This window comes from Lontra canadensis, unplaced genomic scaffold, assembly GCF_010015895.1.
Source record: "Lontra canadensis isolate GAN:19392208 unplaced genomic scaffold, GSC_riverotter_1.0 scaffold118, whole genome shotgun sequence".
In the NCBI taxonomy this organism is placed as follows: Eukaryota; Metazoa; Chordata; class Mammalia; order Carnivora; family Mustelidae; genus Lontra; species Lontra canadensis.
In genome coordinates this window covers 3,264,197-3,290,453 of record NW_022631112.1, presented here as the reverse complement: position 1 = coordinate 3,290,453, position 26,257 = coordinate 3,264,197, and the positions used below count along the sequence as shown (strand labels likewise).

The following is a 26,257-nucleotide window of genomic DNA, read 5'->3' as shown; positions in this document are numbered from 1 at the left end:
TGTCAAATAAATAAATAAATAAAAATCTTTTTTAAAAAATTAATGAATTGAACCCAAATTATACATAATGACAAAATGGGAGTTTATTTCAAGAATGCCATGCTGATCTAATATCGTAAAATTACGATATAATCAGCCATTACAATCAAATAATGAAAAAAACCCATGTAATCATTTCAACAGATACAGAGCAAATCTCATATATACTACATTCATTCACATTTTTGTTCCCCATAGCTAATAGTGTCATTTCTCTCTGGCTACTTTGCTTTCAAGACTTTTTCTTTGTCCTTCCTTTTCACTACTTTGATTTTGATATGTCTAGGTATGGATTTCTTAGAATTTATCTTGCTCAACTTCTTAAATCTCTAGGTTTGTCTTTCAACCAAATTTTAGAAGTTTTAAGCCATTATTTCTTCAATTTTTTCAGCACCGCAATCCTTTTCCTCCCCTACTGGACATGGGCGACATGTATGATGGATCTTTCTTTATTGTCCAACAGGTCCTTAAGACTCAATTTCAATTGTTTTCAATCTTTTTTCTTGGTTGTTCAGATTGGATCTCTATCTTCAAATTCACCAATTCTTTCCTCTCTTATCCCCAATTTGCCACTGAGCCAAGCTAGTGAATCTTTTATGTCAGTTATTATATTTTCCAATTCTAAAATTTTCCTTTGGTCCTTCTTTATATCTCCTATTTCTTTGCTGAGATTTTTTTATTTTTCATCGGTTTCCAGAGTTTGTTACTGCTAAGTCATTTTCAAAATAGTAGCTTTAAAACCCTTGTTTGATAATTCTATACTCTGTGTCCTCTTGGTGATGGCATCTCTTCTCATTAGATAGTCTTTTCTCATTAGAGTTGAGATCTATTGGTTCTTGGTATAATGACTGATTTGGGACTGTATCCTGAACCTTCTGAGTATTTAAGAAGCTGGTTCCTATTTAAATCTTTTATTCCAGCAAGAAGTCAACCTATTTAAATTCAGAACACATATCCTATTACATTAATGAGACACTGTGTGTCAGCTATACTTCAATTAAAAAAAAATAGACAAAATGAAATGAAAATAAAAATAAAAATTAGAATTAAAAAACAGAAGAAGGAGGAGGAGGAGGAGGAGAAGAAGAAGAAGAAAGCAGAACATATGTCCTGGATCAGGTTTGTGGATTGTGGTTCAAATGTCAATTTAGTTTAAAAGATTCTGCAGTGCTATTCTGATCTGCCCCCCTAAGATGACAAAATTCCACACTACCATCTCCACAGTGCTGGCTGGGGAGTAGGAGGGGCCCAACTCATTACTATAGGAAAAAGTGCAAGGATAAAGTTCTACCCACTGACCCAGCTGGGGAGGTATATTGCCTAGTTAAGGTAGGGGTGGGAGGGAGGAGTTAGAGCTCCATCTACAGTCTCCAAAGGGGAGGGATACTATTTCCTTCCTGACACTGCAGGCAAGGGGTAGATGTAAGAGTTCTACCTTTAGGCTCCAAGGGAGACAGACAGCACTGACTACTGAGATGGGCAGGGATGATGACAGAAATCTGACATTTACCTAAAGGCTCCAGGGGAAAGGAATGATAACTCGTTACTGCAGAAGAAGACAAAAAAGTGCGTTTCCTGGGGCGCCTGGGTGGCTCAGTTGGTTAAGCTGCTGCCTGTGGCTCAGGTTATGATCCCAGATTCCTGGGATCGAGGCCCGAATTGGGCTCGCTGCTCAACAAAGAGCCTGCTTCTCCCTCTCCCTCTGTCTGCCGCTCTGCCTACTTGTGCTCTGTGTCAAATAACTAAATAAAGTCTTTAAAAAAGAAAAAAATAGGTATCCACCCCATTGGCTCCACTACTGCAAAGCCAACTGGGGCTGGGAAGGGGTATAGCTATATTCATGGTGTGTGTCTCCAGAATAAGCAGGATTGGTCAAAAGGTTTCTCTATAGCTGAACTGTCCTTTTCCTAGTTCTTTGGCTACAGAGAGCAGACTTTTCTTGGAAATTTTCTTTCTGCCCATGCTCATTATAGTTTCCAGTTTGCAAGGCACCCAGGCCAGGATATACAGGAAGCAAGAAAAACCCAAGGGAACTCTGCCATGTAAGTCCTCAAATTCCAAGATCCCTGGTCAGGACCATCTTTTCTCACTTTGGGGAGTCTTCTAGTAGGTGATTTAAATATTTTGTCCAGGGGCACCTGGATGGCTCGGTTGGTTAAGCATCTGCCTTCAGCTCAGGTCATGATCTCAGGGTCCCGGGATTGAACCCTGTGCAGGCTTCCAGGTCACCAGGGAGTCTGCTTCTCCCTCTGCCCCATCTCCCACTCATGCTCTTTCCCTTTCTAATAAATAAAATCTTTTACAAACAAACAAATAAATAAATAAATAAATATTTTGTCCAGGAATTTTTGCTGTGATTAGTACAAGTAATAAAGTAAAATATGTTTACTCATCTTGTTCAGAATCAGAAGCTGCAATCTGATTTTAAATGCATCAAAAAATAAGATGCACTGAAGAGTGGAAGGCTGGAAAGATGGCTATGTATAAATCTTGATTCAAGTATATTAAAATGTTAATGGTAGAATCTACGTGGAAGTATATGGGTGTAATCTGTAGACTCTTTTCAACTTTGCTGTATGTTCAAAAATTTTCATAATAAAATGTTAGGGGGAAGAATCTTTTGGCCAAGTTTGAAATGCAGGTGATTAAAAAAAAACCCATAACGTGCAAAAGAAAGAAAAAGAATTCCTCTGCTGAGTGAAAGAGAGGTACTGGAGATTTTCTCTGATCAATAAGTTACCAGATTAGCTGGAACGAGAGGCTGTTAGATGAGAACAGCTCTTTGTAAAAGCTCTAGCCAGCTGAATGCTATATTTTGTTTTTAATATCTTATTTTGTCCATAGCCTGGTCCTTAGGCCTTGTCAGTTTTGCATCCCTAAGGGTAATTCCATCAGAGTTAACAGGCATAGTGCAGTTGAGCACCTAAAGTGGTTAGAGGATGGTTAAATACTGGGGAGGGACTAAATTCATTACTTGATATGAAAATAAAAGAGAGGAGGCTATCTCTCAAAAATAAATCTTTATTTTTGAAAAAACCTAATAATAATAAATGTGGAGTTCCGATTTGGGGGGAATTGGGGACAGAGTTATGCCACTGATCCCTTGAGTTAACTCTGGTTGAATTTTTTGTTTAAGACACACAGTGATTACTTCTACACTATAAAAGTTCTCAGGAGAGCACCTGTGTGGCTCAGTCAGTTAAGCATCTGCCTTTGGCTTGGGTCATATCCCAGGGTCCTGGGATCAAATACTACATCAGACCCCCTGCTCAGTGGGGAGTTTGCTTCTCCTTCTGTCCCCTCCCCTGACACGTGCTCTCTTTCCCATAAAGATAAATAAATGAAAAATCTTAAAAAAAAAAAAAAAAGTAAAATCAAAGGTCTCAGGAATGCAAAGCTGTCTAGGGCACTGATTCTCGTCATTTTTCCCACCTATACAAATGGACACTTGACATACTGCACATAGTAGGGAAAACAACACAGGCATTGGGATAGCCCAGACTTCAATCTGAATCCTCACTCCATTTTCTAACTAAATGACACTAGCTCAGGGTCTCTGCAGTTCTCTGCATCTCAACATCCCATCTGTAAAACAGAGATAATGCTGATATAAGGGTTAAATGAAATGATGAATATAAAGTGCTCTCTTGATTATCTAGAAACTTATTTAGGCACATACTTTCTTAATTCTGCGGAGGATAAAATGAACAAGACTTATTCAACTCTTTTCACCCACTGAAGAAAATTAATCAAGAACCCTGGATGAGTGAAGCAGGTAACTGTCCAATGGTCTCTGACATTTTCTGTCAGGATGGCTTGGACAACACCTGTCTCCTGAATGATAATCTGGCTCTTCTGTTGGCTCACTTATTCTGTATTTATTCTGTACACCCAGGCTCTCCTGGGCCAAGGCAAGACTGCTAGCTAAACAGTAAGTACCGTGAGTCAGGAGCAGTCCTGGAGAGTGCACAGGACTCCCCTATGTTTTCTTCTAGAAGGGCCTACCCTTCTGGCATAAGCTTGACCAGAATTTTCAACATAACACTATGAAACCTTATGAAAAAAAGCTTTTCCCCAGTGGCTGAAATATAGGTTCTATAATATTTTCTTTAAATGGCTATCTTAAATTTTATTTTAGAATTACTTTCTAAATGCCTGAAAATGTTGTTTGGTAAAATGCGTCAGACTTTTTTTTGTCTGTTAGGAAAGAACAATGAATACAGATATATTTGTAGTGATTCAACATTCACCTGGTGTCTTTCATTCACACCTTTTTTGATCGTTCCAGCGCCACATGCCTCCTTTAATCTAACAGTTATGCCCGCAATTTATGCAGCTGGCTCCACATAAAAACCAGGCTGAGGCACCTTTTCACTACTCACACAATCGGTCCAAAGCCTTTCATTCTGGCCTGCTTTATGTGCCACTTCCTGACATTCTCATTCACCCTGTTCTCATCCCTATGATGACTTTATTTATAGGCTCATTTCACAACTTGGAATCTGTCAATTGCCTTCTTCTCTGGCTCTAATTTCTGGCTTCCTTCCTTAACTGTGATTAGTATTTGCCCTACTGACTATACTCCTTTAAGTCATGGTGGACAAATATTTTGCCAGACCCAGTTGCTGGGTGCAGGCCCTCGCAGTCAATACTTCCACACTGGTTTAGACACCAGTCTAACCACCTACAGCCTAAGCTTTCAATTCATTCATGTTTAGGGACCACAAAAGAGAATTTCCAGAGCTAACAAACACAACAGTCAGTTTTCTACTGTTCCCCTGCTACTAAAAATTGTAGGCATTCTCCTTTACCTCTGCCTTTGGCTCAGCTGATTCATTAGAGGTATCAAGTTGTTCCTTGGCTTGGGCCATCTGAGTCATCAACCTGTCCATGTGGGACTGGATGTCTGCCAGTATCTCAGTCACATGAGCAGTGGCCATTGCTTCCTGGATGTCCACCAGATGAAGGGCCTTCTGCTCCTCATCAGCAATCACTTTCTGAACTTTCTTAAATTCCTGCTGTATGAACACCTTCATCTGGTCCCGGGTTACCTGCAGAACACAAACAAGTAAAGATAATAAGTTGGACTTACAGAGAAATGGAAGATAGAACTGCTACTGTAAGTGCTAGGCAGTCCTGGCCAAAATATAAACCAACCAGGTTCTTGCGCGGTCCAGAAATTTTGGAATATCCTCTAAACAATGTTCCCATAATACTGTTGATGAATTTCTTGGTAATCCTTTTGCCTTTTTAGTCTTTAGGAAGTAATTCCTTATCTTTCCCTTTTTGCTCTTCCTTTTGTTCATTTTTTACACCAGCAATACCTAATTACTTTTTAACAATTTAATAGGTGAGTGTAGATTATAAAAAATGAAATTCTTCTCTCTCCATCTGGATACCATTTTTCTCTTTGGAGGGTAGTTACTATTAACATTTTGGTATGTATACTTCCAGCCATTTTTCTTTCTAGTTACACACATACATGTACACAGACAGTTATGTTGGTTTTTATATAAATGGGTCATAGTGAACATTAGGTTCTGGGTCTTGTTTTTCTATTTAAAGTATGTTAGTACATACAGATCAACTTCACTCATTATATTATTTTTAACATCTACACGAGGTGGATATATACAAATATAAATATTTATAAATATATAAATAAAAAGATAGAGCATAAACATTAATTATTTTCCTTCTCAATGGAAATACAGGATATTTTCAGATTTTTGCTATTACAAACAACATTGTAATGAACATCCTTGGATACATCTCTTAATATTCGCATGAGTTTTTTTTTAGAGACTTCTGGAGTCACTGAGTCCATTTATTTCATACTCTAAAAATACTGACTGATACAGCCAAACTGCCCTCCAAAACAGATGTACCAATTACATTCAAGAATGTGTGAAAACAGGCATTTCTTTATACATTCACCAATATTAGATCATGTCAAGCCTTAAAATGTTTATTCTCTGATAAGTAAAAATATATTATTGATTTATTTTGTAGCAACCACTGAGCAGATCAAATAAAACATGACTATAGGCTCTATCTGGCTGGGGCATAAGGTAAACAAAGTGAGAAACTACCAAAATAAGAACTTCTAAACTCTGTATCCTACCAGTAACTACACTTACTGATGCTTTTTCCCAACTACATGCATTTTAGGAATATTTTCAAACAACTGTGTACGGTGAGTAACTACGGCAGGGTAAAGGGAAAGGGCGGTGCAGTGGACAAAAGGAGAAAGGCCATGCGAGAATTTTAGAGCTGAGAGAAAAAGCAGCTGTCATTAAGGTGAATCCTTTCTTTGACAGATAAGGGAAGAGATGCAGCGGCAGGACACCTGTAGAAGATGCAGGGGCCACCAATCTTCCTGCTCCCAGGCTGGTGCTCCAGGCTAGAACAGTCTCCGGGAAGGAAAACCAAACTGGGAAGAGCTAAAACTGAGACTGAGGAAGAGAAAGTCTACAGAAGAGGGGACGATGGGCCATTTCTAATTAGCCTCTTAAAAACTGAAAGAGCCTTGATACTTTAAGCAGCTTTTGTAACACTGCCATAAGAACGTCCATACAAAATAAGGCCCACAGGACCTGTCTCTATTCACACATCAAGTGACTAAGTGACATAAGCCCTCAGGAATTCATTATACTCTCTGCAGGTACTATCCCTGGTGTGAAAGAAAAGGGGAGGGGGAGTGTTAAATGTTATTAATGTCTCTGCAAATCTGTATCAGATTGAGAACTGTGATTTGTGTTTATTTATGTAGTTCCTTTTTATTTTTAGTGTGTTAATTTCAAGGCTGTTATGCTTTATGATGACCTTTTATGAATGGATCTCGAACTTTGAAATAAATTAGGTATTATAAAGACCTGAGACCTTCTCTTAGAGACTAAACCTAGGAAATTTTAGCTAAGAGATGAACTTTTCTGAATGCCTGAGAAAATCTCTTTAACAGTTGCAAGTGACTGAAAATGGGGAACATGATAAAAACGGACTCGTAACCTATTTTCCCAGCCCTCACACACACATGTGGTTCAGGTCAGAAGCTGACGTCAGTCAGGGAAGGTGTGGCCAGACTGCAGTAGGTGACTAAATCATGGGGCTTTAAAAAAAAAAAAAAAAAAATCAAATTCTCTATTTCTTGTTTTACACAGGTTTTTCAACCTTTATTTTGTACAGTTTAATCTCATACAGATCAGGCCACAAATAAGAACTGAAGCCAGAATAATCTACTCTCCAAAACCTGTATCCTTTAAACCCCCGTGCTCTACTAATCAACAAAAAGATATTCCCCAACCTAGTTCAAAATGGGAAGAACACATTTTTGGGTCATAGCTTCCATTCAAATTCCGAGGCCAAAGGACAGACTCCCTGGGGAACCTGGCATATAGTAGGTTCAGTACTCTGGAGAATGGACTCTTCCCAATAGCAGGAGTGAAAGAGCTTTCAAAACTCCCTTTCAGGTTCATTTCACCTCCCTGCCACCAAAACTCCATCCTGCTACAAACTTCACAGTTCTCCAAGAGCAGCAGACCCCTTCCATCAGCCCCGGCTACCTGAGAGCCACTGACATCATTTCTGTGTAGGTTTCTTAGAATTTCTTCGGCCTCTATCCTACAGCTCCCCAAAGGTGAGAGTGACAGTCTCATATTCCTGACTGTACTACACACAGTGTTAGTAAAAAGAAAATTCTACATATGCAGACAAAAGAAGGCTGGGTGTATCACAGAACAATAAAACTGGCGCTGTTAAGCTTTTTTAGAGCCACAGAGCTTCACTTACCCTAAACAAAATCTTAATGTAGAACCCTAAAACACAACAGAGCCGAAAGTAGAAGTACTCTGGTTAAAAGAAAAATTTCTCCCTCCTCCTTGAGGTGATGCCTGGGCACTGGTAGTGGTCTCCAGGAAAATCTCCCTGCAATACCTGGGTCCCCTACACAAATGAAACCCTAACAGAAGCTGCCTCCCTTTGGTCAGCTGGCCCCTAAGTTGATGACACTTTAAAGTCCTAGGGCATGCGCCAGTTGATATATCTTTGTTATCATTGCATTAGGATGAAAATCTACATTACTACTTAAAGATAGCACTTTAACTAAAATTACCTAAACACAACATTATAATTTGAGAAATTGAGGGGCTTATTTGCGAACAGTCATAACTAGCCAGTGAAGAGCTGACTGTTCTCACTAGAGCGGAGTTCAGCCTCCCACGGACACACACACACACACACACACACACACACACACGTGCAATAATAAAGTCAAGCTTAGAAACCAGCTTTCCTTTCGTCTAATCCAGCATACTCTGTGCTACAATATACTGCCTGTCATGATCCCTTTCTGCCTGCTTCAGGTCCTTCAAACTTATTTCTTCTTAATTGAGACGTTTCCTTGGTCAACAGGCAGCTCTGTTATTATCCCCACTGAGATGTTATTCCCTCCTAAGTGAATCTTGGGATAAAGGATGAGCATCTGAAGAGTTACGTTTCATCCCATGCTACTTTCTATATGCTCTTGTAGTTAATATTTCCAAGCTAGGATGGACCCAAGAGTCATACAGACTGGCACTTTACACATACATAATTAAACACATAAAACCTTGAATTAAGAGCTTGTACTTAAAAACAATACCATTCGATGTGCTTGACATGGGTTGTAAGCCATTAACTCCTAGCTAGCTGGCTTACAGGAAACGAAGGTTTTATTTCGTTTTCTATTACAGGCAGATTATTAAAAACAACAACAAAAAAAGGCATACTAGCTAGAAAGCATCATACCTTAAGAAAGATTTGTTCCAGAAAAGCGTTGCTGATGTGAACCGAGAAAGATGGTACAGGATCAGGAGCAGGAAGCCACACAAAAGAAAAGCCTCTGAGTCTACATTGGTTGAAGAGTTCAGAAATACTTGTTCTACTAGCCAAATTCCCTGCGAGTAAGTTTAAAGGAGGCTATTCAAAAAATGATCTTAAAAAGTGTGAACTGTATGAAATAGTTTGTGAAGACTCTAAATACCTCCCCAAATGTCAAGAAGTACACTTTCACTCCCCCTTTCCTCTTCTGAATGGCCACTGTTCTAAAACAGAAAAATAAAAAGGCAGGAAATGCAATTTTTTCAGATGCGACAAGCTGTCTTCACTCCCACCAGCACAGTACCTTCCCAGCATGCCAGTGTCCATGGAAACTTTCAGGTTGGGAATCTCAAAGTTAAGGCTTCTGTACAGCCTCTCGTATGTATTCTGGCATTTTGCTCAAAGACAGCGCTTTCCAAATCTCTATCAGGCTCCAGTGAGGGCAGGTGAGGGAAGAGCTTCATCAACAGGGACAAAGTCCTTTTTCAGTATCTTTCGTGTATGAGAAGAATAGCCACTATTTGTGAATAAAACCAATGTTCATTCCTAAGGCTTGGAAAATTATCCAGCAACCTAGAAATTGTTGTATTTTAACCTAAAATACAATAATAAAATAGTTCACGAACTATGAACTACATTCCATTACTAACATTGTTGAGTGCAGTCAAATATTTTCCTGACAACCTGGTTAGAAGCCTCTGTTGCTTGGCTTTTACAGTGGGGGTATTGAGAAAAGAAAAGGTTACTGAAGTGAGCATTTAATCTCTTCTTTAAACCAATTTTCTCATCTTCATCAGAAAATGCAGACAAAACCAGTCACATGATCCTCTTTACCTCCTTTCATTAGCCCACTGCATGTAAATACAGCATCATGAGGTCTCTACCTCTATATCTACCCAAAGAAGTAATAATAGTATTTACTGTTGCTGATATTAATATTTCTGTTAAAAAAGACCGTAAGAAATACACGAGAATGTTGGACAGTGATTACCTCTGAGTGATGGGATTGAGTACTTTTTTTTTCACTTTCAGTCCAAATTTTCTGTAATAATGTATCACACTTATTTTTTCTTGAAGAGTAATTTTTAAAAAGAAATGAAGTTCAAAGAAAAAGTTAAATCCTGAATAAGATATTAGCTAATTGAATCCAACAGTGTATACAAAAAATTATACACCATGACCAAGCAGGATTTATCCCAGGTATTCAAGGCTGCTTCAACATTTGAAAATCAGTTCATATAATCTATCATGTCAATAGGCTAAAGAAGAAAAATCACATTATCCTATCGATAGATGCAGAAGAATCATCTGATAAAATCTAAGATCCATTTATGATAAAAACTCTCAACAAACCAAGATTAGAGGGAAATATTCTTAACTTCATGAAAAATATCTATAAATAATCAACAGCTAACATCACACCTTGTAATAAAAAACTACAGGGGTGCCTAGCTGCCCCAGTTGATGGAGCATGTGACTCCTGACCTTCGAGTTGTGAGTTCGAGCTCCACACTAGGTATAGGGATTGCTTAAAATTAAAATCTTTAAAAAAAAAAAAAAGTAGTGAAAATCTATAGTTTTCCTGCTAAGATCAGGAACAAGGCAAGGATGTCCCTTCTTACAACTCCTTTTCAACATACTAAAAAGTCCTAGGTAGTGTAATAAGACAAAAAAGGAAATAAAAGGTTTGCAGACTGGGAAGGTAGAAATAAAGCTGTCTTTGTTCACAAATAACATGGATGTTTATGTAGAAAATCTGAAAGAACTGGCCAAAAAACCCTCCTGGAACTAATAAGCAATTACAGCAAGGTTGCCAGATACAGAGTTCATATATAAACGTCAATCACTTTCCTATATACTAGCAATGAACAAGTGGAATTTGAATATAAAAATACAATACCATTTACATTAATACCTCCAAAGTGAAATACTTAGGTATAAACCTAAGAAAATATGAATGAAGGAAACTACAAAATTCTGATGAAAGAAATCAAAGGAGAACTAAATAAATATAAAGATACCCCATATTCATGGATAGGAATGCTATATATTGTCAGATGTCAGTTCTCCCAACTTGATCTATAGGTATACTACAACTCCAATAAAAATCCCAGCAAGTTATTTTGTGGATATTAATAAAAATGTTTCTAAAGTTTACATGGAGAGACAAAAGATGCAGAATAGTCAACATAATATCAAAGGAAAAGAACAGAGTTGGAGGATACTACTTAACTTTAAGACTTACTATAAAGCCACAGTAATCAAGACAGTGTGGAACTGAGGAAAGGACAAACAAAAATATCAATAGAACAGAATACAGAGCCTAGAAATAGACCCACATAAATGCAGTCAATTGATCCTGAACACAGGAGCACAGGCAATACAACAGAAAAAGAGTTTTTAACAAATAGTGCTACAACAACTGGACATCCATGTGCAAAAAAAATTTAACCTAGCCACAGAACTTTCATCATTCACCAAAATTAACTCAAAATGGATCACAGACCTAAATGTAAAATGCAAAACTATAAAACTCCTAAAAGATAATACAGGAGAAAATCTAGATGACCGTGGTTATGGTGATGACTTTTTTTTTTTTTTAAAGATTTTATTTATTTATTTGACAGAGATCACAAGTAGGCAGAAAGGCAGGCAGAGAGACAGAGAGGAGGAAGCAGGCTCCCCGCTGAGCAGAGAGCCCGATGCGGGGCTCGATCCCAGGACCCTGGGATCATGACCTGAGCTGAAGGCAGAAGGCTTAACCCACTGAGCCACCCAGGTGCCCCGGTGATGACTTTTTAAATACAATTTCAAAGGCGCTATCCATGAAAGAAATACTTGATAAACCGGATTTCATTAAAATTAAAAGCTTCTCTGTGAAAGACACAGTTAAAAGAATGAGAAGATAAGCCATAGACTTAGCCCCAGATATATCTGCAGAAGATACATCTGATAAAGCACTGTTCCTAAAATATACAAAGAACTCTTAAAATACAATAATAAAGAATCCAATTAAAAAATGGGCCAACAACCAGAACAGACATCTCACCAAAGATATACACATGGCAAATAAGCACACGAAGGATGTACATCATTTGTCATTAGGGAAATGCAAATTAAAACAACAATGAAGTACCACTACACATGTACTAATATGGCCAAATTCCAAACACTGACAACACCAAAAGCTGACAAGGATTTAGAGCATGAGGGATTCTCATTCAGTGCTGATGAGAATGCCAAATAGTATAGCCACTTTTAGAAGATAGTTAGGCAGTTTCTTACAAAACTAAACATACTTTTACCATATGATCCAGCAATTAAGCTCTTTGATATTTACCCAAAGGAGATGAAAATGTGTGTTGAAACAAAAACCTGCACATGGGTATTACAGCAGCTTTATTCATAACTGCCAAAACCTGGAAGCAACCAAGATGTCTTGAAGTTAGGTGAATATATGAATAAAACATGATACATTTACACAATGAAATATTATTCAACACTAAAAAGAAATGAGCTACCAAGCCATGAAAAGACATGAAGGAACATTAAATGCCTCTTACTAAATTAAAGAATTTAATATGAAAAGGCTACACAGGGGCGCCTGGGTGGCTCAGTGGGTTAAGCCTCTGCCGTTGGCTCCGGTCACGATCCCAGGGTCCTGGGATCGAGTCCCGCATTGGGCTCTCTGCTCAGCAGGGAGCCTGCTTTCCCCTCTGCCTACTTGTGATCTCTGTCTGTCAAATAAATAAATAAATAAATCTTAAAAAAAAAAAGAAAAGGCTACACATGGTATGATTCCAACTACATGACATTCTGGAAAGGCTATGGAGACAGTGAAAAGATCAGTAGATGTCATAAGTTTAGGAGGAAGGAAAGATGAGTATATGAACACAGAGGACTTTTTAGGGCAGTGAAAATACTCTGTACGATACTATCATGGTAAATAACATACACATTTGTCCAAATCCACAGAATATACAACACCAAAAGTGAACCCGAATGTAAACCATGGACTTAGGGTGATAATGAGGAGTCATTATCAGTCAACCTGAAATCAGGTTCATTGATTATAACAAATTTATCTACCACGCCGGTATGAGATGTTGATAGTGGAAGAGGCTAAGTGTGTGGAGGCAGGAAGTATATGGGAACTCAGTATTTTTTGCTCAACTTTGAATCTAAAACTGCTCTTAAAAAGTCCATTTTTTAAAAAATTAATACAATTAGGGGCGCCTGGGTGGCTCAGTGGATTAAGCCTCTGCCTTTGGCTCCTGTCATGATCCCAGGGTCCTGGGATGGAGCCGCACATCGGGCTCTCTGCTCAGCGGGGAGCCTACTTCCTTCTCTATCTCTCTCTGCCTGCCTTTCTGCCTTCTTGTGATCTCTGTCAAATAAATAAATAAAATCTTAAAAAAAAAAAGTTAATACAATTAAAAGAGAAAACTAAATAGCCCCTGAAATGGAGCCTAGAGAAGGTGGGGGAGGGGCACGTGGAGGTGGAGTGAGCATCCAAAGGGCCACGTGGTTCCTCCACCTCAACCTTCATCTCAAGCATGTCAACATTTTCATTCTTTGCCTTCCCAGTTAATACTAGACCCTTCCTTCCTAATCTGATTTCTGTTTTCTATAATAAATCAAGGTTTTTTTAAAGCCCTTTTCAACTTAAGCCCATTAAAATAATGGCTTCCATAAGAGCCGAGCGCAAGCTGCTGCTGTCATTTGAAGGTTCTCCTATGGGAGCTTCAGTCATCCTGAGGCCCCTCAGAAGAGCAGATTTTAGTGTCTTGAAAAACTCTAAAGAACATCTAACTCGGTGATCCAATAAGTGACCAAAGTATGAAGCCACTTACTTTAGAGAACTACCAGGCTCATCAATGAGAAATGGACATTCTTCAGGACATTAGAGGCACACTGGCTTCAGGACGTTATACAAGCACAGTGGCCCTAACCCTAGGGATACAGCTCATGTGATCAAGTGGGAGATGGAGTTAGGAGCAACGCTGTGTGAAAAGAGAAGGCATGCCTAACTTTGGCCTGATTCCATCACTGGACATTCTCTTGTCCTCTAATCTGTGACAAAGACAGGGCCTTATGAATAATGAAATGAAAATATCAAGAGCCACCATGTGTGGGCAGTGTACCAGGGCTATTACATATGTGTTTCTCATCTAACATTCAGATAGGTAATGATATTTTCATTTTATGTTAGGGAAACTGAAGCCCACAGCGACGTAGTCACCTGGCCGGTGTCATGCAGCAGGTAAGCTATGGAGCAAAGATTCACCTCAGGTCAGCCCTGCTCCAGGTCAGTGCGCTGGCAACCACTCCACAGAGCACCCTGCTACTGACAAGGAAACTGAGCGCCTGAGAAGCAGTGTTAGACCACCGGAAAGCAACTCCACAGAGGAGCACCCTCAGGATGAGAAGTCAGAGGCCCTGAGTGTTAGTCAGTCCTGTTTTTTGGAACCAACCAGCTATGTAACTTGGGGCAAATCACTGAATCTCTCAGAGCCTCAGGCTCCTGAGCTACTAAAAATAAAAAGCCAGTTTTCCTTTTATCTCTAAAATGATACAACTGCATACATTTTGCATTCTTGGAGCAATTAATTCACCAGTCCGGATTTGTCTCTAATCACAACTGTCGCCAAAACAAGAGCGGCTTTGGGGGATGAGAAATCTGCCTTAGAAATTCTAAAGGTGACACAAAATGAGTGTAAAGAGAATAAAATAACCTTTTTCCTTTGACGATGCTACTCTATCAAGCAATTACCCTTTCTCCTACCTTTAACCACCAAGTTTATTTGGAAGGTCACATAAAGTCTGCTGTCATAAACACCAGTGAAGAGTCTACCAGTCGCCAACTCTATTTAATCTCACTACTCACCTGTCTGTAGCATTTAGCACTACTGATGCCCCTCAGTCTTTAATTTCCTTCCAGGGTTTCTGTGAGCCTGGTCTTCTCTGGCTTTCTATCAGCTCCATCCCTACAATTTTACAAACTCTCTCTAGGTGACTATGATAGGAAAAACTCCTCTAACCAGGGTTTTTTCAACCTCAGCACTACGTATACTTGGAGCAGATAGCTTTTGGTATAGGGAAAATGTCCTGTGCCTTGTGAAATATGCAGCAGCACCCCTGGCCTCTACACAGAAGGTGATAGCAGCATCACCCCTCACCTCCAGACATTGTCAAATATCCTCTGGGACCCAAACCACTTCCTCTTCACACCTTCCCCCTAAGTAATTTCATCCCACTTTTATGATTCAACTCCTCCCTCCACAGAGATGGCTCCTACACCTGGATTTTCCTCTCCAGGCCTCCAGCCTCACAATTCCTTTTGATGTGTGTCTCTGCCTAGATATTCTTCTACTACTCGAACTATGAAGGCTCAAACTGAGTTCTCTCCCACCTCCTCACTGTTAGCACTGCTGCCTTTTCTGAGTGCCCAGATAGCAGGTACTACCATAAGCATTCCACATGTGTTACCTCAATCGTCAGGATACCCAGTGGTAACAATTATTATTCTATCAATTTTATAAATGAAGAGACTGAGGTTCAGATGGGGTGAAAAACCTGCCCAAATTCATACACAGAATTAGTGGCAGAGCTGGAATGTGCACCCACACAGTCTGACTACATAAGCTTCCTTTTAACCACAATATTATTCTTCCATGTCTTCCCTTCAGACCTCGTCCTATTTCCTGCCTTTCCCCTTAACACCACCACGGTTTAGGAAATCACCCAGACTCTAAGTTCTGGAGGTAAGTTTTACTTTCTCCACCAGGAACAGGTCTCCTGACTTAGCATCTGGAGGAGAAGTGACACCTCTGCTTGAGCTCTTGCACGAAATGGCGGTCAATACATTAAACCGTCAGGAGCCGTGCCACATCTGCCTCTCCACCACACTGGCTGAAGAAGCCTGCCCTTGTGTCTGTGAACACCCCCTTCTCTGCATTCTCTTCCACTACTCTCCACTAGATAGCTCTAGCTGGTCTCTAGACCCAAATGCTCCATTTTAGCTCCACCTGCCCCCTTGCCCCAGGGCCTTTCAGCTCACTCCCACTGTCACTCACACTCTAATTTGCTGAATAAAATCGTAAGTCCCAAAGAGATGCCGGGTGATCCCCCAATCTCCTCCTTGGTGTTTAGACCTTATCTTTATCTTACATAGTCTTTGGTTTGGCCTGTACCTTCAACTCAGGTAGGAGCCTCATATTTCAGTCAGAATACTCCAGCCTTCCTCTATTTCTGCCAGAGTGCTTCTTCCTAAGACTATAAACGTTGGTCCTTGGGCCTAACTACTCATTTTCTTTAATAGCTTCATGCGTATGAACCCATAGTATGCTTCTTCTGAATCTCCTCCCTTTCACCGTTTTCCATCCCCAAATACAAATATGAATACACACATACACGCAACAAGCGCGTGCACACAGACACGCAGCACTGGAAGCTCAGGACTGTCTCCTAAAGGCTTTGTACTGGAAGGATCCTAACAAACACTTGAACTGAAGCTGCTAATCAGCTAGGAAGCAGAGAGCGACTGTGCACCCCCAGCCGTCTGAAAGAGACACGGTCACAGCCAACAGCGGACCAGCCCTTCCTGTGAGAGATGGAGATCCAGCCGCTATGAGCATGCCCTCCTGTTCGCGCTATCAGCGGCTACGACTCTATTGCCATGACAACTCGATGTGGAACCCCATGTCGTGCCACTGAACTGGACTCACCAGAGAAAAGTGCAACAGGAATGCGAGGCTCCCTTTGAATCGATACAACTGCTTGTGCTTTGGATGCTTGTCTTCTTACCTGACCCTGGGGTGGCAATAAAGAAAGCAATCACAGACTTCTGAGCACCACTCTTCCTGAACGAACAGGAAAATAATTCTGGGTGACCTCCCCTATAGAAATGTGAAAGTAGGAGTCCCCGGAGACACCCAGGGCCTGTACAGGAAGAAGAGTGAGAACTTCTATTTCACCTTGTTTTCTCGCTCTTCTTCCTTCTTAACCTGTGCATAAGCCAGTAAGACAGCTTGTGCTTCAGAAATTATCCTGTAGGAAGTGGGAGGTAGGAACTGACGTGGAAAGTTTCAGGGGCAACTAAACAGAAATTATACTATTTTTAAGCATTTTAGACTTGAACACACAAAGCACGCCTATATTACCTGCTGAAGATTAGAGCAATTTTAGAACAAGACTCACCCCTCCACCTTCACTCCACTTCTCTATGAGAACACTTGCCCTGCAAAGCCGCCGCTATCTGTATACTATCGAAACTGAACAACGCGCACCACCAGGAACGCTCAGGAAAGGGCGCTGGGGTGCGGGTGTCAGTCTTTCTTGCTACAACCGTCCAAATGGCACACCTCAGGGAGTCTGTTGTGGTGGAGACAGAGGTGTGAGTGCTGACTCTGCTGTAACTCAATGCTTCTGAAGCTCAGAAGGTGAAAATTTTATTTGTCAAACAGAGGTAGTAATATCATGCTCACAGATCTTGTGACGTTTACACAAAATAATACATAAAAAGCACTCAGTATTCTCTGGGCACATAGGAGCATCAGCAGAACTATTCTGCTGGTCCAGATCACAGGAACCACAGACATTTATTGTGTGCTTTTCACATGGTACCCACTGAGCGTTCACAGATAAAGACTCCCCAATTAGTTTTCTTAAAGAAAGCAAGCCTACAACCTTGGGAGAGCAGATTTTAATTTCCCAAAGGAACACAGGAAGGACTTTCTCATAGAACCTAGGCATGAAGACTAAGGATGTCAACCAGAGGCTCCCTGCCTCAGTCTTAGTAAATGGCCACAGGCTGTCAAGGAGCAATGTTTGCCTTTTCTAGTTTGATACAATCAGATACAGTCTACTTCAACCATACGGAGGCAAAGAACAGAGTGCAGGACGGAGAGATCACATTCTGCCCCTCAGCTGCCACAAGCAGTCTATAGGTATAGTCATCTCCTCAACAGCCCAACCTGCTTCTATTAGATGTCTCTCTTCTGCAGACTAAAACCCTATGACTGTTAGCTACTGGAACAGCTAACAACCTGCTTACCTAAGAACCACAGGGCTTGTTAACTAACTATAGTTGCTAAAATACTTTCTGGGCCCCCAAAGGCCATGCTAACCATCCTCCCTTCTTCCTTCCTTCCTTCAAGATTTCATTTACTTATTTGAGAGACAGCACGAGTGGGGTTAGGGGCAGAAGGAGAAGCAGCCTCTTTGCTGAGCAGGGAGCCCCAAGCGGGGTTCCATCCCGGGATCAGGACCTGAAGCTGAAGGCAGATGCTTAACCAACTGAGCCATCCAGGTGCCCAATCCTCCATTATTATTTTTATCTCCTCCTCAAAAGTTCCCATTTTCAGGGTACTTAGTAATAAAGCGTAATATGATTAGCCTAGCTTATGGATGACACTAAAGGCGCAGACAAATCTAGAGGGACAGGTAATAAGTACCAGAGGACTCAGGTCATCTGATTCCAACATCTGAGCTATTCCACCATAGAAGTAAAAGAAAGCACGCCATACTCAATAGTTTTTTTTCTCTGAAAGTCTGAACAAATGCTCTATTGGTATACTATTCCCAACCCATCTTCCATAGGTAAAAGTTAGTTATCTCCTACAACTACTAACAATTCTATACAGCAATCATAGAAAGGCAATTTATTGGCATCATTAGCCTTAGACAAGTTATTAAACCTCTTCAATCTTTGTTTCTTGATCTGTAAAATGGAGATTATAATGTCTAGCTAATCAGGTTGAGTTAGGAAGTAAGGAGCTATCAAAGACTCTATTTCACTGGCCACAGAAGTAAACAGAAGCCATTCAACAAAGCATAGTCATCAACTAAATCACTGGGTTGAATGGACATTCTCCGCAGCTACAGATGGATTTTGTCCTTTGGCTAAACGCAGTCAGAAGAGATATGATTCTCAAATTTTGCTGTTTATATACACAAACAAGCATCTACATACAGACCTGAGGTAGACTGAGAGTTGCACTCTGTAACTTCAGCCTTAAGTTATCAAAGAAAACACCTTTTTCCTTGAGCAGACTGAGTTTTATTTCTGAGCTGAATGAGAGGTTAAGCAGGAAAAGGGAAAGAAGGGAGACAGGAGAGAAGGAGGCCCTTAAATAAAAGTCTGGGTGGTTTTTATCACTATCATCACCATAAGTTTTATATGTAGGCACCCAGGCTCCTAAATTAAATGTCAAATACAATCCTGCACTGGCAACATGAAGTGTAGCTGCTTTGGAGGAGTCCTGACAGCTCCACTCCCCTGTCTATGTTGGTCATGTAACAGGCCTTTCAAGCTTTGGCAGAGAGTGTATTACCAAGGCTCCTGTCAGTGCAGACAGGAGCTGGAGCAGGGGGAGAAGGACATCACAATGTGTTAATTTTATTAAGCTGTTTAAAGCTCAATGCCTTTGCTTTCTAACAATGCTCCAGCACACCAGGCAGCTCAGAAACCATGCCTACCCTAGTATCGAACTGCCTAGAGCTGATTTGTACAGTACTTCAATTAAGAGCTCTGGTGCCCCGGTAGAAAGAGGATGGCCAAAGGGTAAAGCTGCAGGAGAAGCAGGAAGGGGAAGCAGGAAGAGAATAAGAATCTCAGTGGTGTTTACAGTGAGGACGTATCTCCTAATGTGTCTCTTAAATGTGACACTTACTTTCTTTTGTGACTCTTAATTTATTTTTCTTTTAATTTGGAACCAGGCAGTTTTGCTAACTGGAGAGTTTGCTCTGTAACAATAAACATAATTGCTTCTATGCATTGATTTCTTGTTTCTTATATTGGGAATATATGGACACACAGCTGCAAACTCCCAAGGCAGATATATTTGCCTTAACTTGAACGGGCAATGGAGCTAATGAACTAACCCCAGGCGAGGCAGCTACACAAGGCCCAGAGTCAGCCAGCCAGCCAAGCAGCAAGACCAAGGGGCTCCAACTCTGGAGATTTAACTCAATTTATCTGTACGCTATTATCACTCAGAAGAGGAAGCAGTGGTCCTTTAAAGTGTCACAAATCCTGCGAAGTGTTAATTGATCAAAGTATGGAATCTAGTTTCTAGACCTTCATTTATTCATTTGACAGAGAGAGATAGCAATAGAGGGAATATAAGCAGGGGGAGCGGGAGAGGGTGAAGCAGGCTTCCCACTGAGCAGGGAGCCTGATGTGGGGCTCCATTCCAGGACCATGGGACCCTGTGATCATGACCTGAACCCAAGGCAGACGCTTAACAATGAGCCACTCAGGCGCCCCCAGAATCTACTTAGTTGTAAACTCATGGCTTCTTTTTCTCTGCAAGGATCCAAAGACCGCCTGAACTATGGGGGGTGTGTTTGCTGTGTCCAGGGACCCCGGCCTCCTGCTGGAAGCGGGGCTGGATCTCAGAACTAGGAGAAAGCTAGCAGCAGCCACCCGGGACAGGAGGCTGTACTAACCACTTTAAATGGATTATCTCATTTAATCTTCCTAACGACCCTATGAAGCACGTACCATTATCTCCCCTTTCACAGCCGAAAAGAAATGAAAAACCTGAGACCTGAAGAGATTAAGCATAGGATCTGCCTGAGGCAGAACTGGTGGTCAGCACTGGAGGTAATCTGACCAGGTGCGATCTAATCCAGAGCCCACGTGGGTACTAACTGTAGAATACTGCCTCTCCCTGACAGGTAACATCGGGTTTCTGCCCCTCATCCCTGCCTGGAAGAAAGGAGAAAGACAGACTATTCACTGATGAATGGAATTACTGGGTCACATGGCCACTCTGTTTAACCTTCTGAGGAACTTTAAGTGAAGAGCTAAGAAAAGTGATTCAGACGGAAATCTCTCACCTTCTCTCAGTAACTTTACTGAGATGTAATTCTTGTATCATGTAACTCACCCATTTAAAGTGCACAATCCAGTGGTTTTTAGTATATTCCCAGGGTTGTGCAATCACCCCACGATCAGTCTGAACATTTTATTTTCATCACATCAAAAAGAAACTCCATGGCCTTTAGCAGTCACTCCCACACCATCTCTCCAGCTCCCTCAGCCCCAGTCCCGAGTCTATTTCCTACCTGTAGAAATCTGCCTATTTTGGACATGTCACACAAATGGAATCACTCAGTATGTAGTCTTCTGGGAATGGCCTCTTCCACGGAGCACCGTTTTCGCGGGTTAGCCTTCCTGAAGCATGTATCTGCACTGCGCTTCCTTCCTGCCAGACAGGGGCCTGCTGTATGGCTAAACCAGCTCCTACTTACCCAGTCGTCTGCTGGCTTGCTTCCACAGTCTGGGTGGTATGCCTCGTGCTGCTATGAACATTGGGGTCCAGTTTTTGTGTGGACAAGTTTTCATGTCTCTTGGGTATATACCCAAAAATGGAATTGCTGGGTCATATGGCAACTCTATGTTTAACCTGCTGGGGAACTGCCAAAGTGACTGTACCACTTCCAATTTTTCCACATCCTTGCCAAACAGGAAACTTCACTTTATTGAGAAAACTACAGAACTGTAGAACTGTAGTCCTAAAAACCATCAACCTGCTTCAGCTCTGCCCTTATTGCCTGGGTCACGTCACCTCGGGCAGGAACGCTTGTCTCCGGGCACCTCAGTTTCCTCTGCTGTAAAGCGGGGGATGGGAGACAGCCTCAGATTTCCCACTGAGCCCTCCATGTATTCATTTAATCCCATCCTGTGAGACACCCTGGCGGTGGGGGGCGGTGGGAACGCTGTCAAAGGGACAGCTGGGGACTGACTTCATGACTGTGTGTCTGACTTTGCATTAACTAAATTTCCACTGTACCCAAATAATCTTAGACTATGACAGGCATGTCTGAGGAAAAAAAACTCCAGAGTGTGCTTATGCTATTAGGAAGAAAACAGAAATGCCATATTGGGTAAAACTGCCATTTGGTAATAACAGCAGACTGGCCTTCAGGATTTTAGTTTTCCAAGGGGCAGTTCAAAGACTGAAGTGTATTCAAATGATAAAAATGTTTATAAGGGATGACGTCAGGTGAAAAAAAGCAGGATACAAACTATGTATGCATGTCTATACACACAAAAATACATACAGTTATCCAATTGTATATATACTTACACACATAGAACAATAATTATCTAGAGAGAGAATACTAATTCTCTATTTGAAAGGCAAAGCACCATGATATTAACCAGTTTTCTCATAGATGTATCTTAAAGTGTGATGCATTGACCATGTGCATTAGAATCATCAAGGCTGTATACTAAAAAAGCAGTCTCAGAACTACCAAATTAGATGTTCTGGGTGAGGCTCAAGAATCTGCATTTAAAAAAAGAGGTACTCATGTGGATGGAACTAGAAGGTATTATGCTAAGCGAAGTAAGTCAGAAAAAGATAATCATCATATGATCTTACTCATAGGTGGAATTTAAGACACAAAATAGAGGGTCTTAGGGGAAAGAAGGGAAAAATAAAGTAAGACGAAATCAGAGAGGGAGACAAACTATAAGAGACTTAACTACAGGAAACCAACTGAGGGTTGCTGGAGGGGAGGTGGGTGGGGGATGGGGTAACTGGGTGATGGGCACTGCGGAGGGCACATGATGGAATGAGCACTGGGTACTATATACAACTAATGGATCACTGAACTCTCCCTCTGAAACTCATAACACACCATATGTTAATTAATTAAATTTAAATAAGATTAAATTAAATTGAAAAAAGAGGTACTCAAAGTTTACAAATGACTGCAGGTAGCAGATTTCTTTTCTTCTTCTATATACATGTCTGTTTGTCCCACAGTTTTCTACAGATGGCATGTATTACTTTTATAATTGGGGGATGGGGAAAACAGGAAGTTGTTTCATTTTGTTTTCATAAAGGCAGGGAGATGGTAAAGGAGGGCAAAGAGCTTGTTTCTCCTCTTTCTACTGCCCAAGTGTCTACAGAGGATGAGAAGGGGCCACATCTGGTCCTTGGCGGATACCATGCCTCAGAGCACGGCTCGGGCCTGAGACACCACAGGTACTTTCCCATCTGGTGTCTTCTATCACTAACGGGAAACTACCGAAGCACTAGCCTCGGTTCTTCATTTAGCCGGTGCTAAATGCTCTCGGCTGTCACGGCTCTCCCCATCTCCCCATACTGTCTGTCGGAAAAGGCCATTCTCCGGTCCTGGACCCTGGGACTGCGGGCTGCAGTATCCAGTAAAGGCAGGTAGAAGGAGAATGTGAGGGAAAAATAGTCAGTGAAGTCATACTGCTAAGGAGGGCAGCACATACCTCTATATTTACTCATCCATGGGTTCAACAATCGTGGGCAGGGAAAGAACGGGAAGTATGACACATGTGAAGTCCTAGTCCCATCACTTACCAGCAAGCTCTTTAACCCCTCTAAACCTTGGATTGCTCCTCCACAAAACAGGACAAATAATATTTCCTTTCACAGTGTTACTGTACTGGATAATGCGCATCTATTACCATGCATATCTATTACTATTACATCACCTAGTACCCACCAGACTAGAGCTTGAGGGCACAGAGATAAAACAAAACACTATGCACGCCCTTAAAGAATGCTATTACAACTTCTTTTTTTAGGAAAAGTATATAAATAGGCCAATAATTCTAATAACTTACTAACCAAAGGAACACTTTTAAATGAATCAACTTGATAACTGAAGCAGCTCAATTCTCTGCTTCAGTTGGGTGCTTAAACACTGTCCTAGAGAACACTTCTGTCCTGGGGCAAGGCAAGGACAGCATGAGGCCTGGCTTCCCCCTGGGAAACAACAGGACACTAACAACAAGAATTCAAATAGGTTTTGCTTATATCTCATTACTCTTTGTACATGCAAAACTTATCATTTTTTAATGAGTCTTTTTATAAAAGTTTTACTATTTTTTTAAAGATTTTCTTTTTTTTAAGATTTTATTCATTTTATTTAAGAGAGAGAGAGAAAACACAAGCAGGGAGAGGGGCAAAGGGAGAAGCCAACTCCCCGCTGAGTGGGGAGGCTGACACAGGGCTTGATTCCAGAACCCCGACGATGACCTGAGCCAAAGGTACACAGTTAACTGACTGAGCCACCCAGGTACCCTAAAACCTATCATTTTAACAAGAGTCTGATTAGCACAGGAGAGTGAAGGACTGGGCTATGTTCCATGTCAATGATATCAGCTACTAAAATGGGCTGTAAAGTTCTTTTGCAGTTATAAAATGCTATGTAAATGCTAAATAAAAATAAAACAATTCTCAGATCTATTTAATTTCATGTTGTTAGACAACTCTCCTGTTTTAAACTTAAGTAAGAACACCTTTAGAAACCGGATACTGGAACAAAAAAACAAACCTTGATATGTTTTAGGCAGTATTAGTATGGCTAAGTCCCATCTTCAATCCCACTCCAATCTGAGAGAATACTATGAGCCACTTGACTTGAGTTTAAGGTACTTTTCTTGAGAATAACTTCTCGTAACATTAGTATGATTTCATGATACACAGCTGTGTTTCTGTTCGTTTCGAGCACATAAGCCATAGGAAACAAGGAACAGCACATGTTAGATGGAATCAATACTAATAGAGAGAGTGGCTGTTATTAACTGCATAATGAGACATTAGTTGGATTGAGTTTAGCATGTTATGTTTTTGGTTCAATGCTTTCTGAGAGGCTTGGCAAGGGGAAGGAAGGGAAAGAAATCAATGTGCTTTCTGAGCCTCAGTTTCCTCTGGGTATACTAAGAAAGATAACTGCACAGTCACTTCACAGGAGAGTTGTAAATAACCCAGAATACCTTCAATTTCTTAAAAATCCCAGGAATGGACACAGATATGCATACACACATACCTGATTAACTACATCTTTTAATTTTCCTAAAGTCTAGCATAAATATAAGAAATCTACAAACAAAAACCCTACTTGGCACAATAAATGTTTCTGAAAAGTATGACCGAAAAAAAATGTGTTTATAAACTGGACCATATCACACACATTGGGATGCCTTATTATTTAAAAGACTTTCAATTAAATAAACTAAAGATTGGTATTAAAAATACTCTCTCCAGGAGCGCCTGGGTGGCTCAGTGGGTTAAGCCTCTGCCTTCAGCTCAGTTCATGATCTCAGGTTCCTAGGATTGAGCCCCGCACCAGGCTCTCTGCTCAGCAGGGAGCCTGCTTCCCCCGGTCTCTCTGCCTGCCTCTCTGCCTACTTGTGATCTCCCTCTCTCTCTCTGTCAAATAAATAAATAAATAATCTTTAAAAAAATACTCTCTCCGTTATATAGAAAGTTCTAGATCCCTGGAGATATGTATCCTTTAAAACAGGGCTCACCATAGCAACCTGCATGTACACAACTTAACCTGTGCCTTATTTCCCAGCCACCACTGGCTCTGTTCCTGTTCTCAGGCTCACCCCTAGTGGCTGGGATTTGGTGTCTCCTGCTATTCCTCTGGTTTTATAATTCAACCCACTCCTGTCCCATAGCATGAGCCTTGATCATCCTCGTAAATCCCGACTAGAACTCCTCTCACTCTCTTGGGCCTTGCAGGAACCCTGCCTCTGAGGCAGCCTCAGGATACCTTTCCTCTCCCCTGCTCCTTCTAGACTTATTTACAAGGGCTCTTCTGATTATTTACTGAAAGGAATGAAAAAAAAAAATCAAAATAAAAGAGAAGGAACATCACCAGATCACCAGGGTCAGCACAGCCTCTAGTCACGCCAGACCCACTGAATCAGCAACTGCAGGGGTGGGCCCAGCACTCTGCAGTTTGGAGGTCCTCCAGGTGATTTTTATGAACATTAAAGGTTAAGAACAACTGGTCTGGAAGAAAAAAGGGCATCTGACAAATATTTTGGACAAAATGAGGCTTCTCATTAAGAAAAATTAATAATCAATGACAGAGAAGAATGTCCAAAATATTCTATGTACTAAAACCATAAGTGCAGTATAATTCTTGTAAAATATCTTAGAAGTATATTTCCACATGGAAAAATGTCTAGAAGGTTACACACCGAATTGTTAATAGTGGTTAGCTTGGGGAAAAGTCATTTGACTTTTCCTTTATGGATATCTGTATTTTCTAATCTATAAGCATATATTATTTCCTAATTTTAAAAAATGGTTAATCTAGTCATCTTCCACTCCTCTCTGACAAAACTCGGAGGTAAACATTAACTCAGTCCCCAATAGATTTCAGTGTCTGGACTAATGAAGTTTTGTGATGCTTTAGGGAATTCTAGAGGAAGTGAGGCAGAGATAGTGCTCAGTGCTTCATGACTCAAATCAGTGTTTCTATGAAAAGCTCCTGTGTCTGGAAATGACAGGTCATAAAGCCTGAGAGATTCTGCCCATCTTAAATAGGCCAACTTAACAAAGAGATGGTA

At 40.9% G+C, this 26,257-nt stretch overlaps 1 protein-coding gene across 3 annotated transcripts in view; it reads right to left on the bottom strand.

Moving 5' to 3' along the window:
• Positions 1-26,257, bottom strand: part of TRIM44 (tripartite motif containing 44) — a 105,703-nt gene that overhangs the window by 54,677 nt on the left and 24,769 nt on the right. For all 3 annotated transcript variants that reach the window (XM_032841041.1, XM_032841040.1, XM_032841044.1), the window contains one exon: positions 4,851-5,090. In XM_032841041.1, the coding sequence (XP_032696932.1) occupies positions 4,851-5,090 (240 nt within the window). The remainder of the gene's footprint in view (positions 1-4,850; positions 5,091-26,257) is intronic.